This window comes from Odocoileus virginianus, chromosome 2 (assembly GCF_023699985.2).
Source record: "Odocoileus virginianus isolate 20LAN1187 ecotype Illinois chromosome 2, Ovbor_1.2, whole genome shotgun sequence".
NCBI classification, from domain to species: domain Eukaryota; kingdom Metazoa; phylum Chordata; class Mammalia; order Artiodactyla; family Cervidae; genus Odocoileus; species Odocoileus virginianus.
The window spans coordinates 4,896,604-4,922,346 of NC_069675.1; the positions used below are offsets into that span (position 1 = coordinate 4,896,604).

Here is a 25,743-nt window from a genome sequence, read left to right on the forward strand (position 1 = left end):
GTGGTGAAGACTCATTTACTGTCAGATGAAGAAGAATGGTAACTGAGATAGTTTTCAACATTATGACCATTCTTGGGGGAAAAAAACCCAAAAAACAGTACAAATTTTTGTGAAATTGCTTGCTGATGTTATTGGGACATAGATCATTTTATAGCTTGATGCACTGCAGACATCCACAAACCCAGATGATGACTACTGACCACAGGCTTTTGAGACCTGAAAATGAGCTTACGGAGAACCTGAATGGTAATTACACACTGCAAGAACATGTGTTTCATAAGCAGTAAATTTCAAAATTTAATGAACACATCTGTGTCATTAATGATGATAATTTCTGTTTTGGATGGGGGAGTGAAAAGAGGCAGAACATTTTCTGCCCATTTTCCCCCATCCAAAACAGACATTAATGTCATTGGTTTAAAAAAAAAATCACCATCGAAATCTGCTGTCTGGAGAGAAAGAGACTTTTGGAGAGACACAATAAAGACTCTGCCCCTAATGTGTCATCTCACGTCTCTAGCTGACATCCTCTGGATGGTGCACTAACCACAAATGGAGCCTGTGTGCCTAGACTGGACCACTCTATGGGTACAGATGATGCCCCGTTATCCTTCTTACTGATCTGGAGAGTGCATCACTTGTCTGCTGGTGGAAGGTGTAATGAGGCTCCTCCCAAGTTTAGGTCACAGGGCCCTGGCTGCATTCTCATCAGTTCTCTGCTGCCAGTGACAGGGCCCATGGTTGCTGCCTCTTGAAGCAGTGCTGCCCTGCCCAGCCGGCTGCAAGACTGACGGGTGGAGGCAGGGGCAGAGGGCACAGAATATGCAGATCCTTTATCCCTCACTGAGCCAGAGCCTGGCTGGGCTCAGAGGGAAACCAGCTCCAGACACTGAAGTCCTTTCCATTTTCGTGTCTCCTGCTGCCCAAGTCAGACACTCAGACGCTGTTACAGCTATAGCTTCTGTCTCAGAGGCTTCTTCTCTCCCTGTGAACACCATCCCTGGGGAGCTGCCTGGAGAGTGGCTGGCCCCATCTGGGCACTGTCATTTCAGCCTCCTCTGGGAGCATTCCACCAGACCTGCAAGGCTCTCTGTCAGGTCCTCGGGGGTTACAGAAGTGAGGGTACAAAGCCCCTGCCTTCCCCGCCTGGGAGCCCAGTGAGTTAGCAGAGGAGATGATGTGTACACAAGTTCTGATAACCCAGGGCGGAAAGGCACGCCATGACTGCTGTGTGGGATGCTTTGAGTTTTTAGAGCCCGTTCTCGTCCTTGGGTGTGTGTCCTGCCGTCTTCTGTTTTCTGCCTAGAAACTTCATTCTCCCCTCAAGGCTTAGAACAAAGCAGCTCAAGGGTTATCTGTTCTTTGAAATACTCCTGAATCTCAGAAGGACTTATTTGCTTATGTTTTCACTACACAGTGTCAAACTTCCATTTTAAGAATTGTCTTTTTGACTATGACTCCTGTTTTAAAAATAAAGCTTTATCAAGGTATAAATGATATAACATAAACTGTACATATTTAAGGTATTCAATTAGATAATAAATATATAATAAAAGAATGTTACTATTATTATCTTGACCCAAGGATGGCTCCATCTTATTAAATAGCATTTGCTATTTAAACAACAGCAGTTTCCTAAAGGAAATCAAACCTGAATATTCACTGGAAGGACTGAAGCTGAAGCTTCAATACTTTGTCCACCTAATGCAAAGAGCTGATTCATTTGAAAAGACTGAGCGAAGGAGAATTGGGCAACAGAGGATGAGATGATTGGATGGCATCACCAACTCAATGGACATGAGTTTGAGCAACTTCCGGGAGATGGTGAAGGGCAGGGAAGCCTGGTATGCTGCAGTCCATGGGGTCACAAAGAGTCGGACATGGGTGAGCAACTGAACAACAACAAAAGTAACCATTAAAGAAAATTCAGGAAAACAGGAAAGTATAAGAAAAAGTTTCCTGTATTCCTATAACAGGACATTTCTGAGGTTACTCTGGTGCTTTTAGTTTTCCACATTCATTCATGAAGCATGTGTCACTCTGAAGGTCATGTGCACAGAGGGGAGAACCACCTCTGGTTACTTAGGATATCTACAGCTGGAAACTTAGGCTTCTCCATCTTTAAATCCTGAATTCCCAACACCTAAACTATTGTTGGGTACACAGAAATCCCAAAACTTCTTTAAAGGTGGTGATGAGTTGGGAAGTAAAGTTTGTACAAATCATTTTGCTGAAGACAGAAATAGCTGAGCATACTAGAGGCTGAGAAAACCATTCGAGGAAGCATTATAATAAATACCATATTTCATCAAAGGTAGCAAAACTGTATAAGGCTGCATTACCTCATGCATTACTGTTGAAGACAATTGCTGCCAATTAATTGTAAAATGCCATCAATGTAAAACACATCCTGATACTAGGATCTTAAAATGTGAAAAAAATATGCATGTTAGACCAATAAAATACAGTTGCTCCTAAGCTACGTTGCTGATGGGAGTCCTTTCCCCGTGAAGACACTACTGGAAAGTGGCTGTGGTCTCTACTCCTGCCCTGAAAACAGGTTTCTCTGTACCACTTTTCTAGATTTCATATCATACTCGTTGTTGTTTTTTTTTCTGACTTACTTTACTATGTATGATGGTCTCTAAGTCCATCCACATCTCTACAAATGATTCAATTTCATTATTTTATGGCTAAATATATATTCCATTGTATATATGTACCACAGCTTCTTTATCTGTCCATCTTTTGTTATCCGTTAAGGCTGTTTCTGTGACCTGGCTATTGTAAATAGCACTGCAGTGAACAGCGGGGTACATGTGTCATTTTGAATTATGGTTTTTTTCTCAGAGTACATGCTCGGTAGTGGGAATAACAGCAGAAACTAACAGAACATTGTGAAGCAATTATACTCCAGTTTTTAAAAAAATGGCTTTTTGGAACCATCTGAAGACTGCTGTCCTCACATGTCCTCTTGCTTGTCTGTCAATCCATCATAGGAATTATAAAAGACAAGAAATGGAAATACAGCTTCTTTGCTTTTCAGACCCCCACATAAAGCGAGTTACTAGAGGAAAAACAACACTTGCTGTGGTTTGGTTTTCCTTCTTCCCCACCAATCACTTTCTTTTCTATGAAGCTCGGAACAACTGAAATAATGCAAATTAAAGTCAATTTAAATGTTTACTTTGAGGTAATGAAGTAAAAGTGAAGTTTTAGCCCAAACATTTTGTGGTCATTTCTAAAGCATGCTAGGAACCCAAAGAGAGATATAGATCATCAACTTTTCAACTTCAAAGTGCTTTCCTTCATGCTTGCTGGCTTTCATTCTCCTTGTACTATACAGAGAGAAAGGCAATAGGGCTCTCATTTCTCTTATCAGGCTAGAACTCTTCTGCCTAATGCTTTAGAAACTGATCAGCAAGAACAGTTTCAAACCAGATCTGATTCCATCAGTTTCGGCATTCACTGCCATGTGAAATGTTTCCGAAATGCCATTAGATTTGCACAGATGCCTTCTGGGGATGAAGAAAGTTCTACCATTTTAGTTCCCTATTTGCGTTTCAAAACTTATGAGACTGCTCTGGAAATCAAGGGAAAAGGACAAAACAGATTCTTTTTTTTTTTTTTCTTGGTTGAAATACCTGCTAATGGCATGCATTCTTTACCAAATTCAATTACTTTTGAGATTTGAAGAATAAGGCAGACACGTCTTGTAGTGTTTGTCTAGGGAATTGTGACTCGAAATTAAATCTTCAGAGAATAGAAAAAACATCCAAGTTCAGTATCAATTGACTTTATTATATGTTATGTCCTTCAATACCCAGACAAATTGGGGAAATTCTCGGAAGTATGTAGCTAATTAATTTAGCGCTACTGGTAATTCAGAAAGCACATTTAAATCGACTTTCCTTTGAGGTCAAATTGCTCCTTTAATCTCAATAAGGGCCTAATTTCATTATTTATTAGTCATTTTGGAGATTTTGCCCTGCAAGTTCCATAAACAATTCTAGCTCCTACACACTAGCAATCATGATAATCCCAAACATTAATAATCTAATTAATGAACTGCAAGCCTCCAGCTGTCAGAATACTAATTAGTGGAGATACAGGTTAAAAGAGAATTAGTGAGGTCTTTGCAGTAGGCAGGACAAGGGCTCCTCCAAAGACGTCTGCATCTTAATTCCCAGGCCCTGTGAGTATGCTACTTCTCATGGCAAAAGGGACTTCGCAGAAGTGATTAACTATTTTGAGATGGGAGATCATCCTGGACTATCCAGGAGGCCCAGCATCATCATAAAGGGAAGGGAGGTGGCATGAGAGTCAGGGAAGATGTGACAAGGAGGTTAGAGGTCAGAATGACGAGAGCCATGAGCTAAGTAACAGGGGCAGCCTCTTGGAGCCGAGAAAGACAAGATAGCCAATTCTCCCTTAAAACATTCAGAAGAAAGAAAGCTCTGCTGACACCTGAATTTTAGCTCTGTGAAACTGATTTCAGACTTCTGACTTCCAGTGTTGTAAAATAATAAATTTGCGTTGTCTTAAGTCACTAAGTTTATGGTGATTTGTTATAGTAGAAATGACACTAATGCAGTCTTATTTCATTGGCATGAGATAAATCACCAATACTTATTGTGAAATGTTTGAAAGAAAGGCATTATTAAAATCATGCAATGTTCCTACACTTCACTTATTTATTTAATTTTGGGGGCTGCGCTGGGTCTTTATCGCTGCGCGCAGGCTTTCTCTAGTTGCAGCAATAGCGGCTCCTCTTCAGTTGCGGTGAGCAGGCTGACTGCTGTGGCTTCTCTTGTTGCAGAGCATGGACTCCAGGGTATGCGGGCTTCTGCAGTTGTAGCACATGGGCAAGGTAGTTCTGGCCCATGGGCTTAGCTGCTATGTAGTATGTGGAATCTTCCGCGACCTGGGATGTATGTTCCCTGCGTTGGCAGGTGGATTCTTAACCACTGGACCACCAGGGAAGTCCAGTGTTCTTATACTTTGTAAAGTCACCTATTCTTTCTTGAGAAAAATCAAAAGATCTAGAGCTGAAATAGCTCCCCACAAATTCTATAGTAATCCTAGAGAAGACAGGATTGCCCTCTATGATGCAATGATGGGGAGAAACATTTAGATTCTAGACATATTTTGAAGGTAGGGTGGATATGATTTAATGATGGGTTGGATGCATGCCATGAGGGAAAGAGAAAAATCAAGGATGGTGTTGAAGAGCATCCCCCAGAAGCTCGTGTCTGCTCACAACCTGTGAATCTGATCTTATGTGGATAAAGAGTCTCTGCAGGTAAACTCAAGTTCAGATGGTTGCTGAGGGTGGGCCCTAAATCTAGTGACTGCCATCCTTGGAAGAGGAGGGAGACTTGGCGAGATGGCCTCATAAGTGTAGAGGCAGACAGCAGAGTGATGTATCTACAAGCCAACGGGTGTGACCTGCTGTCAGCAGTCACCGGAAGCTGGGAGAGGCAAGGAAGGATCCTTCCCTCGAGCCTTCAGAGGGAGCATGAACCTGTTGACACTTTGATTTCAGACTTCTAGCCTCCAGAACTGTGAGAAAGGACTGGATCAGTCCTTCCAATGAATATTCAGGGTTGATTTCCTTTAGGATTGACTGGTTAGATCTCCTTGCAGTCCAAGGGACTCTTAAGAGTCTTCTCCAGCACCACAATTTGAAAGCATCAATTCTTTAGCACTCACCCTTCTTCACAGTCCAACTTCCACATCTGTACATGACTACTGGAAAAACCATAGCTTTTATAGGTACCTTAGAAAAGAATTAGAGATGGCTCCAAGACTTTGACCTGTGCCAACTGCAAAAATGAAGAAACCACTTATTGCAAAACACAACATAGAAGGTTAGTGGGAAGAGTAAAGGCTCAGTTTTTGATATGTCAAGCCTGAGATGTTTGTTAGATCCCCAAGTGGGGATGCTGAGTAAGTAAACGGAAACACAAGTATGGAGCTTGGGGAATGGAGAGGGAGATAGAGATACAGATTTAGACGTCAGCCGGCTGAGCATACATGGTATTTAAAACAAGAGACCAAGACAAGAGTGCCAGGAGGGTGAACCAGCAGAGAGGAGGGAGGTTGAAGGACTGAAGGTAAGTACAAAGAGTGACAATCAGAGACTTTGGATCAAGACTGGACTGGAAACCTGATAGAAAATACACCCCAGCAACACAAGCACATCTTAACAAGCAGAAGATTTGAGACACAATAAACCTTGATGAATTAAGAAACTGACAAGTCACTGTGAAGGCATAATGCTAAAAAATAGTTACAAAATGATTGCTTGAAATACTGTCCACTTACTGCTACTGTTAAGAAAAATAAAAAAAAACTCTATATGCTCACTTGGAAAGACTTCTAAATATACCTTATTAAGAGAACTAAAAGTCAACTTTTAGGACAGAGCAACTTTTAGGACATTGTGATAATTATAATGAACAATTATTTTGATAATTTACTTTAGAAAATTGTGATTTAACATTTAGCAATGACATTTGTGCATTGTGTGTATCTGGAAAAAAAACAATTTTTAGAAAAAGTACTTTCAGTACTACACTATTTAGGGCTTTTTAAAAAAACTGCATATACACAAATGTGTATATAACGCACATGATATACACCAAACTCTTGATGGTAATCTCTGGGTAGGGAAATAAAATCTGGACAAGAATGTGATAAACTTTCATATTTTTCTTCTTCTATTTGTATAATTACATCTTTATAATGAGTATATAATTATGTGTTGGTTGTATGATTAAAAAAATCAAAACTTGTTACATTCATGTATAATTGAAATACATTTTGTGACAGATATTTTGTGTCTGCTAGATCTCAGAAAATCTTTTTTATTAAGTCCTAGAAAATATTTTCAACTTTATAAAAGATAACTAAGAAATTATATACTTCATGTCCTTAATTCTAAGACACTGATTTTAAGATACATCATTAATTTAATAACAGCTTTTCAGAAAGAAAAACAAGGCATACAATCACAACGAATGCATAAAATGATTATCAGATGCATTTCAACTTCACACTTTTCTAGATAAAATAATAATTACAATAGTCATCATGTTTTGTAGGAAGTAGGAAAGTGGAGGTAAGTATAATAGGACTGTAAGCTTGATATTATCCCTTGGATGAACAGACCTACACTTGCAAATTGTTGAAAATCAGATCCATGTGCCCCTGCCAGGAATATTTACACAGGGAAAGACAGTAAGGGAAAACCCACTGTCCACTAGAAATCTTGTGTGAGTGAAGTGTACTCATCCTGAGTGATGCCGGATCTCACCTTATTTGGAAATGGAAACTTGCTTGGTTCCACTTTGCCAGGTGGTTGAATAGCAGCAAGCGGTGGAGGCCAGGTCATCTCCTAGAGGGAGGGAGAAAAAACAACGCTGTCAAACAGAGAGCATTTGAAGTAGCACATAAAACAGTCTCACAAGCCGGTCTTAGTAAGGCATGGAAGGGATAAGGAGTGAACAGAGATAAATAATAAACGAAAGGAACTTTTTTAAAAAAAGATCTGAAACCCACTTTTATGATTGCTTTTCCTCATCTACCAATTCCTGGTTCCATGGCTATCTCCATCAGTGCTTTCTACCTTAGAAAGATCTACTAGGCTATCCTATTTTCATTTCATTTAAGCTCCTTAGTAAAGGGACGACCCAGTGGTAAAGTTCTACAGAAAATACCATACAAAGGGGGCTGCTTCCAACAAAGTTCACAGGGTGTTTTTGAAGGAATGCACAAAATACAGAGATCATTATTTAGAGGGGCTATTTATTTTATTAGGAGCAGTATAAGTTTCCAGTAAGTCCAAAACATCATTTTGGTCTTCATAGAAATGTCATTCTTGGAGAAGTGAAAAAACAAATAAAGAATACAACTTTAGCTCAACATGTAATAATACTTCATCTGCTTTCTGACATACACTCTCACTAAACTGTGAGAGACAGAGAGAGTGCAAGATGGCAGGGGTGCAAGATGGCAGGGGGATGGTGTTTGTTTCATTCATATCTGGTATTTTTCTCCAGTTCCATCTCCTGGAAAATATTTGCATTCACTAAATGATTGTGGAATTCAATTGAATCCATTTCTGATTACCAAGAAACTGGCTTGGAATTTACAAATCAGTTCTGAACCCTATTTCTTGATTCCTTCTGCTTCCAAACCTAAGTGACAAGCACTAAGGCAAGAGGTGATCTATTTTGAGAAATAAACTCAACATTCAGAAAACTAAGATCATGGCAGCCGGTTCCATCACTCCATGGCAAATAGATGGGGAAACAATGGAAATAGTGAGAGACTTTATTTCTCTGGGCTCCAAAATCACTGAAGATGGGGACTGAAGCCATGAAATTAAAAGACACTTGCTCACTGGAAGAAAAGCTATGACCAACCTAGACAGCATATTAAAAAGCAGAGACATTACTTTGCCAACAAAAGTCTGTCTCGTCAAGGCTATGGTTTTTCCAGTATGACTGTATGGATGTGAGAGTTGGACCATGAAGAAAGCTGAGTGCTGAAGAATTGATGCTTTTGAAGTGTGGTGTTGGAGAAGACTCTTGAGAGTTCCTTGGACTATAAGGAGATCCAACCAGTCTATCCTAAAGGAAATCAATCCTGAATATTCATTGGAAGGACTGATGCTGAAGCTGAAACTCCAATACTGTGGCCACCTGATGGGAAGAACTGACTCATTGAAAAGCCCCTGATGCTGGGAAAGATTGAGGGCGGGAGGAGAAGGGGATGACAGAGGATGAGATGGTTGGATGGCATCACCGACTCGATGGATATGAGTTTGAGATATCAAACTCCAACTCCAGGAGTTGGAGATGGACAGGGAAGCCTGAGCTGCTGCAGTCCACGGTGTCACAAAGACTCAGACACGACTGAGAAACTGAACTGAACTGATTTTGAGAAAAGCAAGAAATTCTCTGTTTAGGTGAACACATTTTCTGGAAGTCCCACCCTGGAAGGACTTACTGACTCTATGTCACCTCTCACCCACCGTGACACATGTGCCATGGGGCGGGGGGGGGACCAAACTCTTGCAGTCAAGGTGTCCCTTCTCTATCCTGCTGTTACCAAGGTTTTCTAAAAAAAGCAAAGGAAGACCTAATGTCCCCTTATGACCTTCTCCCCTCTGCTCCCCAAGCATCTGCCTGTTCTATCATGTATCAAATCATGTTATCTCTTTTAAAGAGACTGCAAAGCAACACTGCTGAATTTGTGTCTAGGGATAGCGTCAGTTCAGTGCATTTCTTAATTCGTATTCTTGCAACATATCCTTGCAACGTCTCTACCTTTCCACTTACCTGAACTACCATTCTAATCACACCTTCATTACTTTTAACCTGAAAGATGTTAATGCTTTCTGATGGTTCTCCTTCTACTGTTGTTATTAATCCTTCCCACACATCTCTGCTGAATTAATTTTTCTAAAGTGCAGATCCAAAGGAAAAGCTTGCCTGGCTCCACAGTCTTCATATACCACCACGGACACAGCCGGAAGGGCTTCCCAGGTGGCACCTTTGGTAAAGAACCCACCTGCCAACGCAGGAGACAAGTGACTCAGGTTCAGTCCCTGGATCGGGAGGGTCCCCTGGAGCAGGGAATGGCACCCCATCCCAGTATTCTGACCTAGGGAACCCCACGGACAGAGGAACCTGGCGGGCTGAAGTCCATGGGGTTGCAGAGCTGACCACAACGGACAGACTGAACACACACGCACAGTGATAGAGCTGCTGGTACGCCACGGGCTGTGCCTCACGGTTTTCAGAGTGCTAGCTCCATTCAGGTTTACACTCAACCCTTAGCGTAATGATTACATCCCCATGTTACAGGTGAGGAAGCCAATGTTCAAAAGGATTCATTGCTTTGCCCAAGTTCAAAAATGCCACCGCTGAAGTGCGCACATCTGTCTCCTTAGCACAAATCCAGTATCTGTTTTTCACTCTACCGTGTTTACTAAGACATCATCCCCGTGTTCAAACCTTCTACAAAAAGATTCCGATTTTCAGCCTTGTGCCTTTTTGTTAAACCATGCACACTGCAGATAGGACGAACTACTCTTTCTGCTTTTACTTACAGCATTCTCTTCGTGTGTGAACGCCCTACCACCACATGCTTTTTGGATTTCTAGCCATGCGTGAAGGCTCGTCTTAAACATCACCTCTGTTGTGAGGCCTTTGTCGTGAGGCCTTTGCTGATTCCCCTTCTATTCCAATACAATAAGAGAGCTCCCTTCTCAGTCTCCTCCAAGGCACTTTTCTCCTCTCTCTATTTCATGGTAACTGTTACGTTCCTTTTTGTGTTGTAGTTTTGTGAGTAAATTCCTCAGTCTGCATTCAACTGTTTTTCCCTCTTCTGATACCCTTCTCCCAATGGAGAATAAAAATCATGCATAGGAAACCTAATGTCTTTCAAGAACAGTCCTCTAAAGAAGGATTGAACATTTCTTTCAATAGAGATACTGTCTACTCATCTTTGTGTGGACTAAGTAAAACACCTTGCTCAAAATTACCTTGTTGAATTGAAATGAGCACCTATATGTCAATGCAAATTGCTTGCTAACATTAATTATAGCTAAATATTTCCATGTGATTTTTCCACCTAACGAGTACCACTAAATTTATGATGGAATAGTAAAGATAATAAGTCCATCTGACTCTTTGCTACCTGATGGACAGTAGCCTGCCACGCTCCATCATCCATGGGATTCTCTAGGCAAGAATACTGGAGTGGGTTGCCATTCCCTTCTCCAGGGGATCTTTCCAACCCAGGGATTGAACCCAGGTCTCCTGCATTGCAGACAGATTCTTTACCATCTGAGCCAAAAGGGAAGTCCAAAACAGTTTATTAGAATTTCCCTAAACATTTAAATATACTTGTTTTTAATTAATGTGGAATGACTTTCTAAGACTGATTCTTTATATTAAAATTCTCCATTAGAGTTTCATGTGAAAATTGAGGGCAAAAGACTATTTTCATTTCCTCTTCAGTCACTTACTAGCTCAGTGAACTAGTAAGTCACATCTTCAGCCAGTTGTAGTGATTTCAAACCATCAGTTTTGGAAGCAACCAGATCTCAGCTTGTGGTATCTTTGAAACAGAGGGAATAGAGATGCTAACTATCTCATGGCTTAATCATGAGGATTAAATGAGATTTTACAGATATTATATGTGTGTGTGTGTGTGTGTATATATATATACATATATATATATTCCCAACTCTATATGTGTGTGTGTATATATACACATATATGAGCATGGTTCCCTAATGTTTAATCATTCAATAAAAAACAGAACTGATGCTGATTAGTACCAAGCTGAGTTTCAGAATTCTCTCTAAAATGAGAGGTTAGAATTTCTCTTTGTTTTAGATGTCGGAAATCTGAGATGACAGAATATCTGGGAAAGTGTTTTTATAGAAGAATGAAGTATTGTGCAAATGTAATCTATAATTAAGTTAGCAATGATTAATAGAAACTACATAGTACTAAAACAGGAAGTTATTTAAAGAGATTATTATGATTCCTAAGTATGATTTGTACTTTATACTGGAGAAAACCTCCTTAAGCTTTCTCATCAGAATAGATCTCTGACACAGTAATAACAATCAGTGGGAAAAGATGTGACTTTAAGAAAGTGTTTCATTGGTAACTTATTTCTGGGAGTGATTTAGATGTAAGCAAAGGTATATTTTCTCATAACTGCTAAACCTTCACTTAGTATGCCTCAGATTATTTTCTCTACAAGGAAAGGATGCTATGTCCCATTGCCAGACCATGGACCCCACACCATTGCATCCAATAGTCCTCAGCCCTGCCCTGCCCCAGACCTCCGCACCTCAACCATCCCTTCATCTTCCCATCCTCACCCCCCACTCAGCTGTCCTTTACCCACTTCCTGGACCACAGATAAGACAGGAAGAGAAATACAAAGCTTGAAGCCAATTACTCCAAACTCTAGCCAGGTACTTTCTGATAAACTTTTCTGCTATGGCGTGCATCTGTCTACCTTCTTTCCTTTCTGATTTTCTTGTCACTTAGGAATGACATCATACCCTGTTCCCCAGCAGCTGGGAGGTCCTCAGTTAAGAGCCTATGCTTCTTAGCCAACTGATGGAGTTAAGAATCTAAAAAAATGATACAAATGAATTTATTTACAAAACAGAAATAGACTCAGAGACATAGAAAGCAAACTTATGGTTACCAAAGGGGAAAGGTGGGGGGGGGGTTATTAGGAGTCTGAGATTAGCAGATATTCACTACTATAAATAAAAGAGAGAAACAGTAGAGAACTACTGTATAGCACAGGGAGCTATATTCAATGTATTGTAATAACCTAGCATGGAAGAGTCTGAAAAAATTATTGCATATGTGTGTATATAACTGAATCACTTTGTGGTACACCTGAAACACAGCATTGTAAATCACATATATGTCAAAAAATTTTTTGAAGGCAATCTGCTTTACTTTTTTTATTTTTTAATGTTTACAATGATGTGTTCATTTCCACTGTACAACAATGCAAATCAGCCATAATTATACATCTCCTCCCTCTTGTACCCTCCTCCCCACCTCTCCCCTATTCCATCCTCTAGGTCATCACAGAGTGCCAGATCGGACTCCATGTGTCATATAGTGACTTCTCATCAGCTATTTATTCATGTTTTACACATGACAGTCTATATATGTTGAAGCTACTTTCTCCATTCGTCCTGTTCTTTCCTTCCCCCGACAGTGTCCACAAGCCCCTTCTCTACGTCCGTCTCCATCCCTTCCTTGCAGATAGGTTCATCAACACCATTTTTCTAGATTCCATAGATATGCGTTAATATCCCAGTGTTCACTGCAGCACTGTTTACAAGACCCAGGACCTGGAAGCAACCTGAATGTTCATCAACAGATGAATGGATAAAGAAGATATGGTATATATACACAGTGAACTATTACTCAGCCACAAAAAGAACTAATTTGAGTCAGTTCTAGTGAGGTGGATGAACCTAGAGCCTGTTATATAAGAAGTAAGTTGGAAACAGAAAAGCAAAAGAAATTTTAAGTATATATTATATATATATATACATATATATATATATGTATATATATATATATATATATATATATATGTATATATATATAAAGAATCAGTCCCATCTCCCAAGGGAAGATGTCTAGTTATCCGAGGGATATATATCAGAATATCTTCTTATTTCCTAGACAGACTTTAAACGTCAAGTCTCTATATAGCAAATATACTCACTTCTGTCCTAAATGAATGAACAGATAAGGTTAAATAATAGGAGTATAGAAGGTTGTCTTTCATGAACTGTCCAGCCTTTTCTCTCTCCTCCATTTACCAATCTTCAGAAGCCAGGGGTTACATAGGCCAGTTTCCGTGTTCCTGCCTATTAGAGAGCAAGACTGATCATGGGTCCCAGGACTCTGCAGCGTCAAGGTGAGAGGATGCTCATACACTCATTCTGCACCCCTGCCCCCCCACCGTCATGTAGCTTCCACTTGCACTGATATCACCTGTATCAGCCCATCTCAGGACAAATGGTGGGAGACTTAAAGCATCCATTCAATAAGTAGCACAGCTCATTATCAAAAGAGAGAAGAAACAAAAATTTGCATTTTACGCTGAGGTCTAATAATCTTAGAGTTCAAAACATGCAGTTAGGAAGATCTGCAAAGCGTTGAGCTTGCAAAAAGATGAAACTAGAAAAAATTTAAATTGTATCTTATTCCTACTAGATGCATTGAATAGAAAAACAACTTTCCCTGGTCTCTGTCCCTGGTTACTGCTTCCCTGTACAATCTACCTTGGTCACAGCCACAGAAGTGTTTTATCTGAAACTGACCATGCCACGTGGCTTCCAGGACCTTGCTCCATACACTCAGGATGCCCCATCATAGGATGCTATCAAGGCACACTGCAGTGTTACTCTCTGTTACCTTCCCACTGTCCTCCTCTAAGGTTGATGGACTTACTTCCTGTCCTGTCCAAGCTTTTCTTGTCCTGAGTTCTTTCAATTTTCATTTCACGTTATTCCAACCCCACTTACCTCTTCTTTCTTTCTCATCCCCACCTCTCTTTGAATCAGGTCACTGACCAGTGCTGTCCTCAGGGAGGGCTGCCCAGCCTCCTTTCTCTCACCCATGATTTGTGTCACTTCTTTATGGTTTACAGGCTATTTGGGGCTGTGAGTTTTCCTTTTATGGGTTATCCCTATCAGATTGTAAACCTTTTATTCCCTACCAGATGATAACCTCTTGGAGGGAAAGGATCATGTCTGGTAACTCCTTCAATGCCTACACAATGGGTAAAATAATAGGAATCCATTTAACCTCTCTGAGATTCTTTTTTGCCTGTAAAATAGCAACAATAAATTATACTTGTCCTACCAAACACATATGACTGCTGCCAAGATTGCTGTTCAATTGCTAAGTCACATCTGATTCTTTGCGACCCCAAGGACTGCAGCAGGCCAGGCTTCCCTGACCTTTACCATCTCCTGGAGTTTGCTCAAATTTATGTCTATTGAGTTGAAGATGCCATCAAATCATCTCATCCTCTGTTGACTCTTTCTCCTCCTGCTTTCAGTCTTTCCCAGCATCAGGGTCTTTTCCAATGAGTCGGCTCTTCACATCAGGTGGCCAAAGAATTGGAGTTCCAGCTTCAGCATCAGTCCTTCCAAAGAATATTCAGGGTTGATTTCCTTTAGGATTGACTGGTTTGATCTCCTTGCTGTTCAGGGGACTCTCAAAAGTCTTCTCCAGCACCATAGTTCAAAAGCATCAATTCTTTGGCGCTCAGCCTTCTTTATGGTTCAACTATCACATCCATAAATGGATGAGAGAGATTAAATTACATTAAATTAAATTACTTATTTCTCTCTCTCAGCAATGTCTCCACGTTTGCTCCCAACGGAGGGTCCACCTCCACAGGCCTGGCCAATGACCACAGTGAACTCCAGAATGCTTTGGGCTCAGCAACTGACTCTTTACAAAATAAAACACTGGGTTAATCCTGTCAAATGCAAAAGGGCAGTCGATTTTTATCTGTGGCAGGGGCTGCTGCAGATCAGAGCATGATTTTATTTTCAGTTTCCATATCAGAATCATCACTCAGCATTGCTGTTCTTTCACACATATTGTTCATGTTATTACACTCTTATCAGTTAAGTGCCACCAGCAATGGAACCTGGTAATTTTGATTACACTTGCATAAACTTTTAATGCTGGAAGCCAACAGAAGCACCTTATCTGGTGAAAGGGAGGTGTTACAGCTGGCCTGTATGTGGCAGAACTGGAGTTAGATGAAGTGGGAAGACCATGCTCCTTCCTGGACAGAACTACAAAGAACTTTCTAGTTGACAACCCATCCCTGGACTGTAAACACAGACTCCAGGTCAGACTTGAAGCCTAGGCAGGCTTGAGCTTAGAACAAGGAGGTTACTGTCAAGATCACTAATTTGGGCTTCTCTGGTGGCTCAGATATTAAAGAATCTTCTTGCAATGCAGGAGACCTGGGTTTGATCCCTGGGCCGAGAAGAACCCCTGGAGAAGGGAATGGCTACCCACTCCAGTATTCCTGCCTAACTGAAGAATTCCATGGAGAGAGGAGCCTGGCGGGCTACAGGGCATGGGATGGCAAAGAGTCAGACATGACTGAGCAACTAACACAACAACTCGACAAATCTGCAACAAGTCAAAAACATCTTCATTCTGTTCCTACAGCAGAGGGACCTGTAGCCTGAAAAATAATAGGAAGTACAGGGCATTCATAACAACTGATGGAAAGCTTTTGGAAAAGCAGTAGCTGCTGAAAAATAAAAATACTTTTCTTATTAAGATTCTTTACACCTATTTTTCTTTTTCAAAAAAAATGTATTCTAAAAAAAATTAAATAAAAATGTATTCTATTGAAGTATAGTTGATTTAGAATGCTAATTTCTGCTGTACCGCAAAGTGATTCAGTTATATATATATATATACACACACACATATATATGAATTCTTTTTCATATTCTTTTCCATTTTGGTTTATCACAGGATATTGGATTTAGTTTCTTGTGCTATACAGTAGGACCTTGTTGTTTATCTATTATATATATGTATATATTTAATATATTTATGATTAGTGTTTGCATCTGCTAATCCCAAACTCCCAACCCACTCCTTCCCTCCCTTTCTTTCCCCTTGGCAACCACAAGTCTGTACTCTAGATCTGTGAGTCTGTAAAAACCTATTTTTCTTAGTACAACTCAGGCTGCTAAAATTAAAACTATGCAAATAACCAATGGAAATCTGTAAAAAGAGGGTTACCAAAAGCATCATGAAATCTTGTTCTTTTAAACTGAAAACCCAGGCATATGTCCAATATAAATTAAAACTGGCCTGAGAAGGGGATTCCCAGTTGCTGTGTGTGTATTATCTGGTCTCACACACCCTCTCCCACCAGCGGTGGGTGGGAGACTCTGACTGGAACACTGACTAATCTAATTCACTGCAATGCAGAGCTTCTAAACTTGTCGCTGCCCTCTGTTCTCAATGAAGTTAATCACCAGTGGATACAACAGAGGGTACACCATGTAGGTAAAGATTAATGGAATCAATTCAAGAAGCAGCTTTTAATTCAGGTTTCACAGACTGGAGAACACGTGCATGAGAGGACAATATAATCCCACGGGCTATCAGCAGGAAGGCAGGCACTGGGCGCTGACAACAAAAGGAAACCTTCCCAACTGGAAATTCCAAGGGTGCCTTAAGACCTGAGCCACACGCTCACTCCTATAACTCCATATGACTTCCAGTTCTCACAAAGCTAAGCCCACATGGTGTATGGCCTTTCCCTATTGCCTTCACACTGGGAAGAGTGTTATTCATTGTAAGGCAATCAGTCCCGTTTGCTGGAGACCCGGATCCCTCACCTCTCTGCCTTCAGCTGTCTTTGAAAACTCTGAACTCCTTGTGGAAAGGATAAGAGCCTTGACTGAACTAACTGTCACTCTTGAAAAAATTATCTCATGCTGGAAAGTGAAACTGTTAGTCGCTCAGTCATGTCCAACTCTTTGCAACCCCATGGGCTATGGCCTGCCAGGCTCTTCCGTCCATGGAATTCTCCAGGCAAGAATACTGAAGTGGTTGCCATTCCCTTCTCCAGGGGCTCTTCCTGACCCAGGGATTGAACCTGGGTCTTCTGCCTTGCAGGCGGATTCTTTACCATCTGATCCACCAGGTATATAACTATCATTCTTGAAAAAACTATCTCATGCTAGATCCCTGCATTTTGGACTTTTCTGAAGATTTCTTGTTCTAGATGAAGTTTTGTTGTTCTCTTGTTTTATTTCGGAACAGGAAGATGGACATGATCCGTCTTATTCTCCTATCCCTTTGTGTTAAGTGCATTCCCCTTTCTCTCTGTGTATTACTTGGGACCTTCCAGAACAATAAAAACCAGCTACTTCTAAGGTTCATTTTAAATGAAATCTATTCATTTAAGATGAATATATCTCAAGTTTACTGTCATTCCCATTCTTTGATCTGGGGATAGCTTCTAGGACCTAAGAGTGTGTTAAAATGTTACAAGCAATGAAATCTACATCAGGTTCTCAGAATGTAAAGGAGATGGTTTGATGTTGAGTGCACAACTGCAGGAACTTCATGGTTCTTGTTAAACCTAGGTGATAGTTTCACCCCTGAATTCCTGCTGGCAACACACAAGTAGGTACCTGCTAGCTTCCTGCATTCTTACAAACCCTGTGCTCCCAATGAGAAGCACTCACAGGTTAATAAATTTAAAAGATGCTTTCAAGGAGAGACTGAAGCATTTGAGGAGCATTAAGAGGATTTCCCACATTTGGGATCTTGGGCTGGTATTTTCCTGTATTCTTTCTGAGAATAAATCATATTAAATCCAGGTTTACAAGAAGAGAGCCAAATTTCTGACCAGCTCATGAGAAAGGTCATGTTATTAATGATGCCACTGTCACCCTATTTCTGATCTATGTTATACCTCTTAGTGGAGATGCAGACACTCAGAAATTAGCCCTGGGAAAGACATATAAATTATAATTAATCTCTGAACTAACTGTGGTTTGCAGTAATCAAACTGCTCTTTCATAGTGGCTCAGTGGTAAAGAAACCACCTGCAGTGAGAGAGATATGGGTTCGATCCCTGGATCAGGAAGATCCCCTGCAGAAGGAAATGGCAACCCGCTCCAGTATTCTTGCCTGGAGAATCCCATGGACGGAGGAGTCTGGCAGGGTATAGTTTATGGGGTCACAGAAGAGTCAGACATGACTGAGCAACTAAACAACAAAAACAAGGGGAAAGATGCTATGATCTGGGACAGAGAGGAAGGGCGGTGAGGTTAGAAGGAGAGGAGAGTCATAATTATGTTCTTGGCCATGTTTTTCACTTTATATGTTCTGAACCACTTTCCACAGACAGATAATCTGGAAATGTACTTTTGATGAAGCCTGTGTCCCAGTTATAGAGAAGCATAATGGTGGAACAGAACAGACTCCGAGTTGGCATTACTACTGGCCAACCTTGCCTAATACTTGCCCTGCCATGGACCAGCAGGACGACGCTGGGCAACTTTCCTGTTTTGATTATTGGTGTCCTCATCCACAATTGGTGTTAATAACCTTCTCTTGCAGGATTACTGAAAGGATTAGGGATAGATGCACAAAGTACCTAGCATAGGGTCTGGCCTGAAGTCGGTGCTTCCTGGAAGGTATTCATTGCTGTGTCGCTAACTTTAGGATGCATGTTCCAGCTTTTGGCGTAGACTTTGTGAAGGGATGGGATGAATACAGGAGAAGACATTTATGAGTTTTCTTTTTTTTAAATCTATCTTACTTTGTTAATTAGTTAATATTTAACTGGCTAATTATTCACAGTCAAATAGAAGGCATAAAGAACGTGTGCTTATTAAACAATAATTTGCTTCCCTAACTCCCTTGCCACTAAAGCACCACGCACACGGCGGGTGGGTGGGGGATGTGCCATGTCAGTGACTGGTGTTTTTCCTAAATGGGACAGTTATGAGTAACTGGGATGTGTCCTGTTTCCAAAAGTTGGTTTTGGGTTCCAAAGAGTTCAGATGCTTTGCCTTTGTGCCTACAGATTCCTCCCGGGACAGCAGTGAGGGTTGTCCAGCTGGCATGCTGGCCTGAGAGCTCATCTCAGATGAGCTGCAGGATGCAGTGGGGAAAGGGGATGTAAAGAAGGAAAGCTTCTGTGGGGCGGGGGGCAGGACTTAGCATCCAGGCAGGGCACATGCAAAGTGGGCCAGCCTAGACAGGAACAGACCCTGGAAACCACTGGGGTTAAGATAAAAAGTCTCTGCTGTGGCAGGATTTCTGGTTCACCAGAGGGAAAGCAAGTCTCACTGCTTCACTGCTATGAACCTAACCCTGTTGAAGGCATGCGTCTTTCCAAGCCCTATCCCAGCTAACTTCCTACCAGACACCAGGCTCCTGTCTATGAATTTCACTCAAATATCTCTTCTCAGGTTGAAAGGTGATTTATAAATCACTGGTTGGCATTGCCCAAGACCAGTCAGATGTTCCTGGACTTAAGGATGAATGTGAAAAGCAGGGTGACTTCATAGGAGACAGAAAATGTCTACTGCAGTGCTCCATATATGGACAGTCAAATCCAGAGACTGGGAGAAAGCTGGTTAGCTCCGGAGAAACTTCTTTTTTTTTTAACCATGAGGTTAAAATATCCTTAAAAAAAGGAGAAGCAAAAGATTAAAAGAAGAAGAGAAGTTGGGGTCAAAAGAAAAATAGGATAACAGTTACCTTTATTAGAAGAAAGGAACAACAAAAAAGACTGAGTTTAGTATAGCCTGATAAGAAGCTTACCCCTTGGGAAAAAAATACTCTGTGAAAACAGAGGAATAAAGATAAAAGAGGAAGACACCAAATTAATGATGTCTAAAAAAGATAAGATTCAGAGCTCAGTTGCTAAATGTGTCTTTACATGAGGAAAGGAAGAAAAGAACTTTAGGAGGAAATTAGAAAGCAAAGATGATCTTGCAGCAGTCTCTCAGGAGAGGGAGAAAGTGAGAAGGTTCGGAATACACAGGGCAAATGGATGATGTACAAATTTCAGACAGATGTTTCTCTTCTTTGATCCTTGCTGACAACACACAGCTCCATGTCAGGAGAAGGGGTCTCCAATCAGCTGAATAGTTTATGACTCAGTAAAGCCAGTCGGGTTAGTGTCTACTAATGCACCCAGATGCGAACTCCCCCAGACACATATTTTAGCCTCAGACTATGTGCCAGGTGCTACTTGAGGTCCTGGGAATACAATGCAACGGACATGGCCCCGGGCTCTTAGGAAACATGAGCATCTGTGGGAGAGCCAAGTAATGAACAATGAACAAGAAATGTAACTACAGCAGGCCCACACTCCTCATAGTTGCAGAGTTTTGTTTTGTTTTCTGATAGGGCCACCCCAGTCACCAGTGCCTATCCTGCCTTAATGGGTGCCGGTTGAGAAACCATATTCCTCAAGCTTGCTACATTGGTCTGATGTGTCTAACTAAAGAACATGAGAGGGGTCAGGATTGCTGTTAACAGACATCTGAGGGGTCGCCTTGTGGAAAAAACATTTTGTGTGTCCTAAGGAGACAAGAAGCACGAATGGAGTCAAAGGTATAGGAAGGAGTTTGTTTTTTTATAAACTTTCTAATGAATCTGTCTCCGGTGCTAAATATTCCACAGGTGCTTTGTGTTAATAAGCCCGGCTTTAAGAGCTGTTTCGAAATAAAGATGAAAATAAAGTCAACGTCCTCATGGAGGTCACCTTCTGGCCAAAATGAGACAATACTTTGTAACACCGTGTAATAAAACACAGTGAAACTTAGCATAATGTAATAGCATAATAATGAAACACAAAAACTATTCAATAATAGCTGGCCATCTTAAAATGGTGAGCTGCTTATCTTGGAAGTTTCAGGATCACATAGGGTGAGAGGTCTCTGGGAATTCAGTCTGGAGCATCTGCTCCGTTCTGACTTTGGTGGGACCACAGCCGGGTTTGGGGCAACCCCTGCCCCCTCCATTTGTTTCTGATTCCTGACTCAATGAATTCTTAACTATCCATGTGATCCCTGAAAGGCTGGGGATACATGATTCCGTTTTAATTTTTGATTTAACTGAAAAGTATCCTCACTACATCTTTTGGCTTACATAAGTAGTACATGAGTTTTGTTAAAAAGTTAAACACTGCAAAAATACAAAATGCAGGAAAATGAAAGTCAGCCAGGATCCTAAGATGTAGAGATAATGCCCACAGTAAACAGTTTTAAGCCCTGGCTACTTATCCAGTTCTTATATACATATACTAACAGGGGGATTATATGTATACTTCTAATAAGATCACACTGTCTAGTGACTTAATCTTTTTCATTTTTCATTTCTTCTTTCCCCAAAGAACGTATAAACCTACCATCTTTTTAAAGGCTGCATAGACCACTGCATTGCCTGGAAGAACTATAGTTTATATAATCAAGTGATGTAGAGTTAAATTGTGGCTAGTTTTCATTCCTACAACCATGCTTTGGCAAAAATGCTTGCATATTGATTTTTTTCATGGTTCTGTATTTCTTCAATAGGATTAATTCCTGGACTAATTGATTTTCTAAGTCAAATGACATAAATATTTTAAATTTTCACATAGTGTCAAATTCTTCTAAAAAAAAAAGGCCTATTAATTTACATTTCTCCAACAGTATATGAGTTTCTGTTCCTTTACTAATATTCTTTTTAAAAATCAGATCTGAAGTGGCTTCTGACCAAAATGATGACATCATTCAGGTGGCTTCTGAATTTCTCTTCTCTCACAGACTCACTGAACATACACGGAGTAAACATACACTGAACATATATGGAGTAAAAATTCTCTGAGAGAAATTCAGAAACTAGAGGAGTGACTCCTACACATCAGACAACAGAGAAAATGCCCGTATCAAAATAGGTGCGCAAGGCTGAGACACTGCTGCCGTGAAGCCCACCCCTGGCGCAGCACCATACAGTTGGAGGGCCTCCCCAACTCCCAGCTTGTCCTTGGGGAGTGAGCCTTCTGGACCACAGACCACACACCCAGCACTCCAGCTTTTAAGCATGCAGCCTGAACGAGAGGCCCCCCAGTCACCCCAGCTCTGATAATCAGTGGGGCTTGCATGCATGAGTCCCATAGGACTATAGAAAACAGGACCACAGAAGCAGTTTTTAAGAAGCATGGCAACACTCCCATGGTTATATACCTGGCTCAGTGCAGGGGAGAAGTAAAAACACCCAGCTTCACGTTCTCCCTGGAATGGGTTCACCTGCATACTTTACCAGTTGCTGCCAGGGAGGCCAGCTTCTGATCAGTCTGCACCCAGTCCCCTCTGGGACACTGATAGGTGTTGGCACACTCTCAACTACTGGGAGCCACTAAGAACAAACACAGCAGTTGGACAATCATAGAAATTTGAAAGATAACCAGGAGCTTGGACCAGGCTGATTGATGAGGTTAATCTCCTATAGGAGACCAGTCTGTGAAGACTGAAAGAGGTGACTCTTTGATCTAGTATGCAGAAACCAACACAGAATGTATCATAACATGAAGAAACAGAGAGATATGTTGCAAACAAAAGAACAAGATAAATTTCCAAAAACCAATGTTAATGAAATAGAAATAAATGACTTAATAGAAAGTTCAATAGATAGTTCCAGATAATCACAATGGTGTGATCACTCACCTAGAGCCAGACATCCTGGAATGTGAAGTCAAGTGGGCCTTAGGAAGCATCACTATGAACAAAGCTAGTGGAGGTGATGGAACTCCAGTTGAGCTATTTCAAATCCTGAAAGATGATGCTGTGAAAGTGTTGCACTCAATATGCCAGCAAATTTGGAAAACTCAGCAGTGGACACAGGACTGGAAAAGGTCAGTTTTCATTCCAATCCCAAAGAAAGGCAATGCCAAAGAATGCTCAAACTACTGCACAATTGCACTCATCTCACACGCTAGTAAAGCAATGCTCAAAATTCTCCAAGCCACGCTTCAGCAATATGTGAACCGTGAACTTCCAGGTGCTCAAGCTGGTTTTAGAAAAGGCAGAGGAACCAGAGATCAAATTGCCAACATCCACTGGATCATCTAAAACGCAAGAGAGTTTCAGAAAAACATCTACTTCTGCTTTATTGACTATGCCAAAGCCTTTGACTATACAGATCACAATAAACTGTGGAAAATTCTTCAAGAGATGGGAACACCAGACCACCTGACCTACCTCTTGAGAAATCTGTATGCAGGGCAGGAAGCAATAGTTAAAACTGGACATGGAACAATAGACTGGTTCCAAATCGGGGAAGGAGTACGTCAAAGTTGTATACTGTCACCCTGATTGTTTAACTTACATGCAGAGTACATCACATGAAATGCAGGTCTGGATGAAGAACAAGGTGGAATCAAGTTTGCTGGGAGAAATATCAATAATCTCAGATATGCAGATGACACCACCCTTATGGCAGAAAGCGAAGAAGAACTAAAGAGCCTCTTGACAAAACTGAAAGAGGAGAGTGAAAAAGTTGGCTTAAAGCTCAACATTCAGAAAAATAAGATCATGGCATCTGGTCCCATCACTTCATGGCAAATAGATGGAGAAACAGTGGAAACAGTGGCAGACATTTTGGGCTCCAAAATCACTGCAGATGGTGAATGCAGCCATGAAATTAAAGGACGCTTACTCCTTGGAAGAAAAGTTATGATCAACCTAGACAGTGTATTAAAAAGCAAAGACATTACTTTGCCTACAAAGGTCTGTCTAGTCAAGGCTGGTTTTTTCCAGTAGTCATGTATGGATGTGAGAGTTGGACTGTAAAGAAAGCTGAGTGTGAAAGAATTGATGCTTTTGAACTGTGGTGTTGAAGATGACTCTGGAGAGTCCCTTGGACTACAAGGAGATCCAACCAGTCCATCCTAAAGGAGATCAGTTCTAAATATTCATTGGAAGGACTGATGTTGAATCTGAAACTCTTAATACTTTGGCCACCTGACATGAAGAACTGACTCAGTTGAAAAGTCCCTGATGCTGGGAAACATTGATGGCGGGAGGAGAAGGGGGCGACAGAGGACAAGATGGTTGGATGGCATCACCGACTCGATGGACATGGGTTTGAGTAAACTCCGGGAGTTGGTGATGGACAGGGAGGCCTGGCATGCTGCAGTCCATGGGGTCACAAAGAGTTGGACACGACTGAGCGACTAACTGAGCTGAACTGAGATAGGTCAAAATAACAGTCATAAAGATGCTCACCAAGGTGAGGAGATCAATGCGTGAACAAAGTGAAAATTACAACAAAGAGAAAATATTAAGAAGTGTGAAAGAGAAATCACAGGCCTGAAGAATATAATAAATATAATAACATGGGCTGTAACTCACCAGGCTCCTCAGTCCAAGGAATTCTCAAGGCAAGAATACTGGAGTCGGTTGCCATTCCTTTCTCCAGTGAACCTTCCCAATGCAGGGACTGAACCTGAGTCTCCTGCATTGCAGGCATTCTTTACCATCTGGGCCACCATGGAAGTCCCAAAAAGTTCAACAGAAAGATTCAAAAGCAGACAAGATGAAGTGGAAGAGAGGATCAGTGAACTAGAAGAAAGGGCAATGGAATTCATCCAGTAAGAGGAGGAAAAAAAAAAAAAAAATTGAGAACGAGTGAAGACAGCTTAAGACCCTTATAGGACACTATCAAATGGAACAGTATATGCATGTGGGGATCCCAAGAGGAGAAGAAAGGAGAAAGAGGCAGAAAGCTTTTCAGAGAACCTGGGGAAGGAAACAGACATTCAGATCTAGGACTCTCAGAAAGCACCACAGGAGACTCATACTGAGATGTGTTACAATTAAATTGTCAAAAGTTGAAGACAAAGAGAGAATCTTAAAAGAAGTAAGAGAAATGCAACCTGTTTATGCACAAGGGAGCCGCTCGAGAACTATGAGCAGATTTCTCAGCAGAAAACTTGCAGGCTGGAAGGTAGTGGGATTATGCCCAAGAACACAATACCCAGCAAGGCTGTCCTTCAGAATTGAAAGAAATATAAAAAGTTTTCCAGTTAAACAAAAGCTGAAGGAGTTTACTACCATTAGACCAGCCTTACAATAAATGTTAAAGGGACTTCTATGAGCTGAATTCAAATTAGTAACAAAAAAACATATGAAGGTGTAAAAGTCACTGGTAAGGGTAAATATATAAATCTGTAATACTCTAATATTAAAATGATGGTGAGTATTAACAAGGGAGGGGATAAATAACTTACAACTCTAACATAAAGGTGAAAAGAAATTATTTAAAATAACTGTAATTATAATAATTTGTTAATGAATATACAATATAAAAATATTTAGATTGTGACATCAGAAACAAAATGTGGGAAAGGAAGTGTAAAAATAAGCAAGTAGGATATCAGCCTAAAACAATTCTGCACAGCATAGGAAACATCAACAAAATGAAAAGGTGACCCATGGAATTGGAGATTTGCAAACCACACATCTGATAAAGGGTTAACATCCAAAACAGACAAGGAACTTATACAACTCAATAGTAAAAAGCCAAATGACCCAATTAAAAAATAGGCAATGGACCTGAAGACACTTTTTCCAGAGATGACACACAAATGGCCAATAGGTAC

General features: G+C 40.8%; 1 protein-coding gene across 10 annotated transcripts in view; it reads right to left on the reverse strand.

Moving 5' to 3' along the window:
* Positions 1 to 25,743, reverse strand: part of AFF3 (ALF transcription elongation factor 3) — a 578,695-nt gene that overhangs the window by 203,454 nt on the left and 349,498 nt on the right. For all 10 annotated transcript variants that reach the window (XM_070474966.1, XM_070474933.1, XM_070474952.1 and 7 more), the window contains one exon: positions 7,319 to 7,399. In XM_070474966.1, the coding sequence (XP_070331067.1) occupies positions 7,319 to 7,399 (81 nt within the window). The remainder of the gene's footprint in view (positions 1 to 7,318; positions 7,400 to 25,743) is intronic.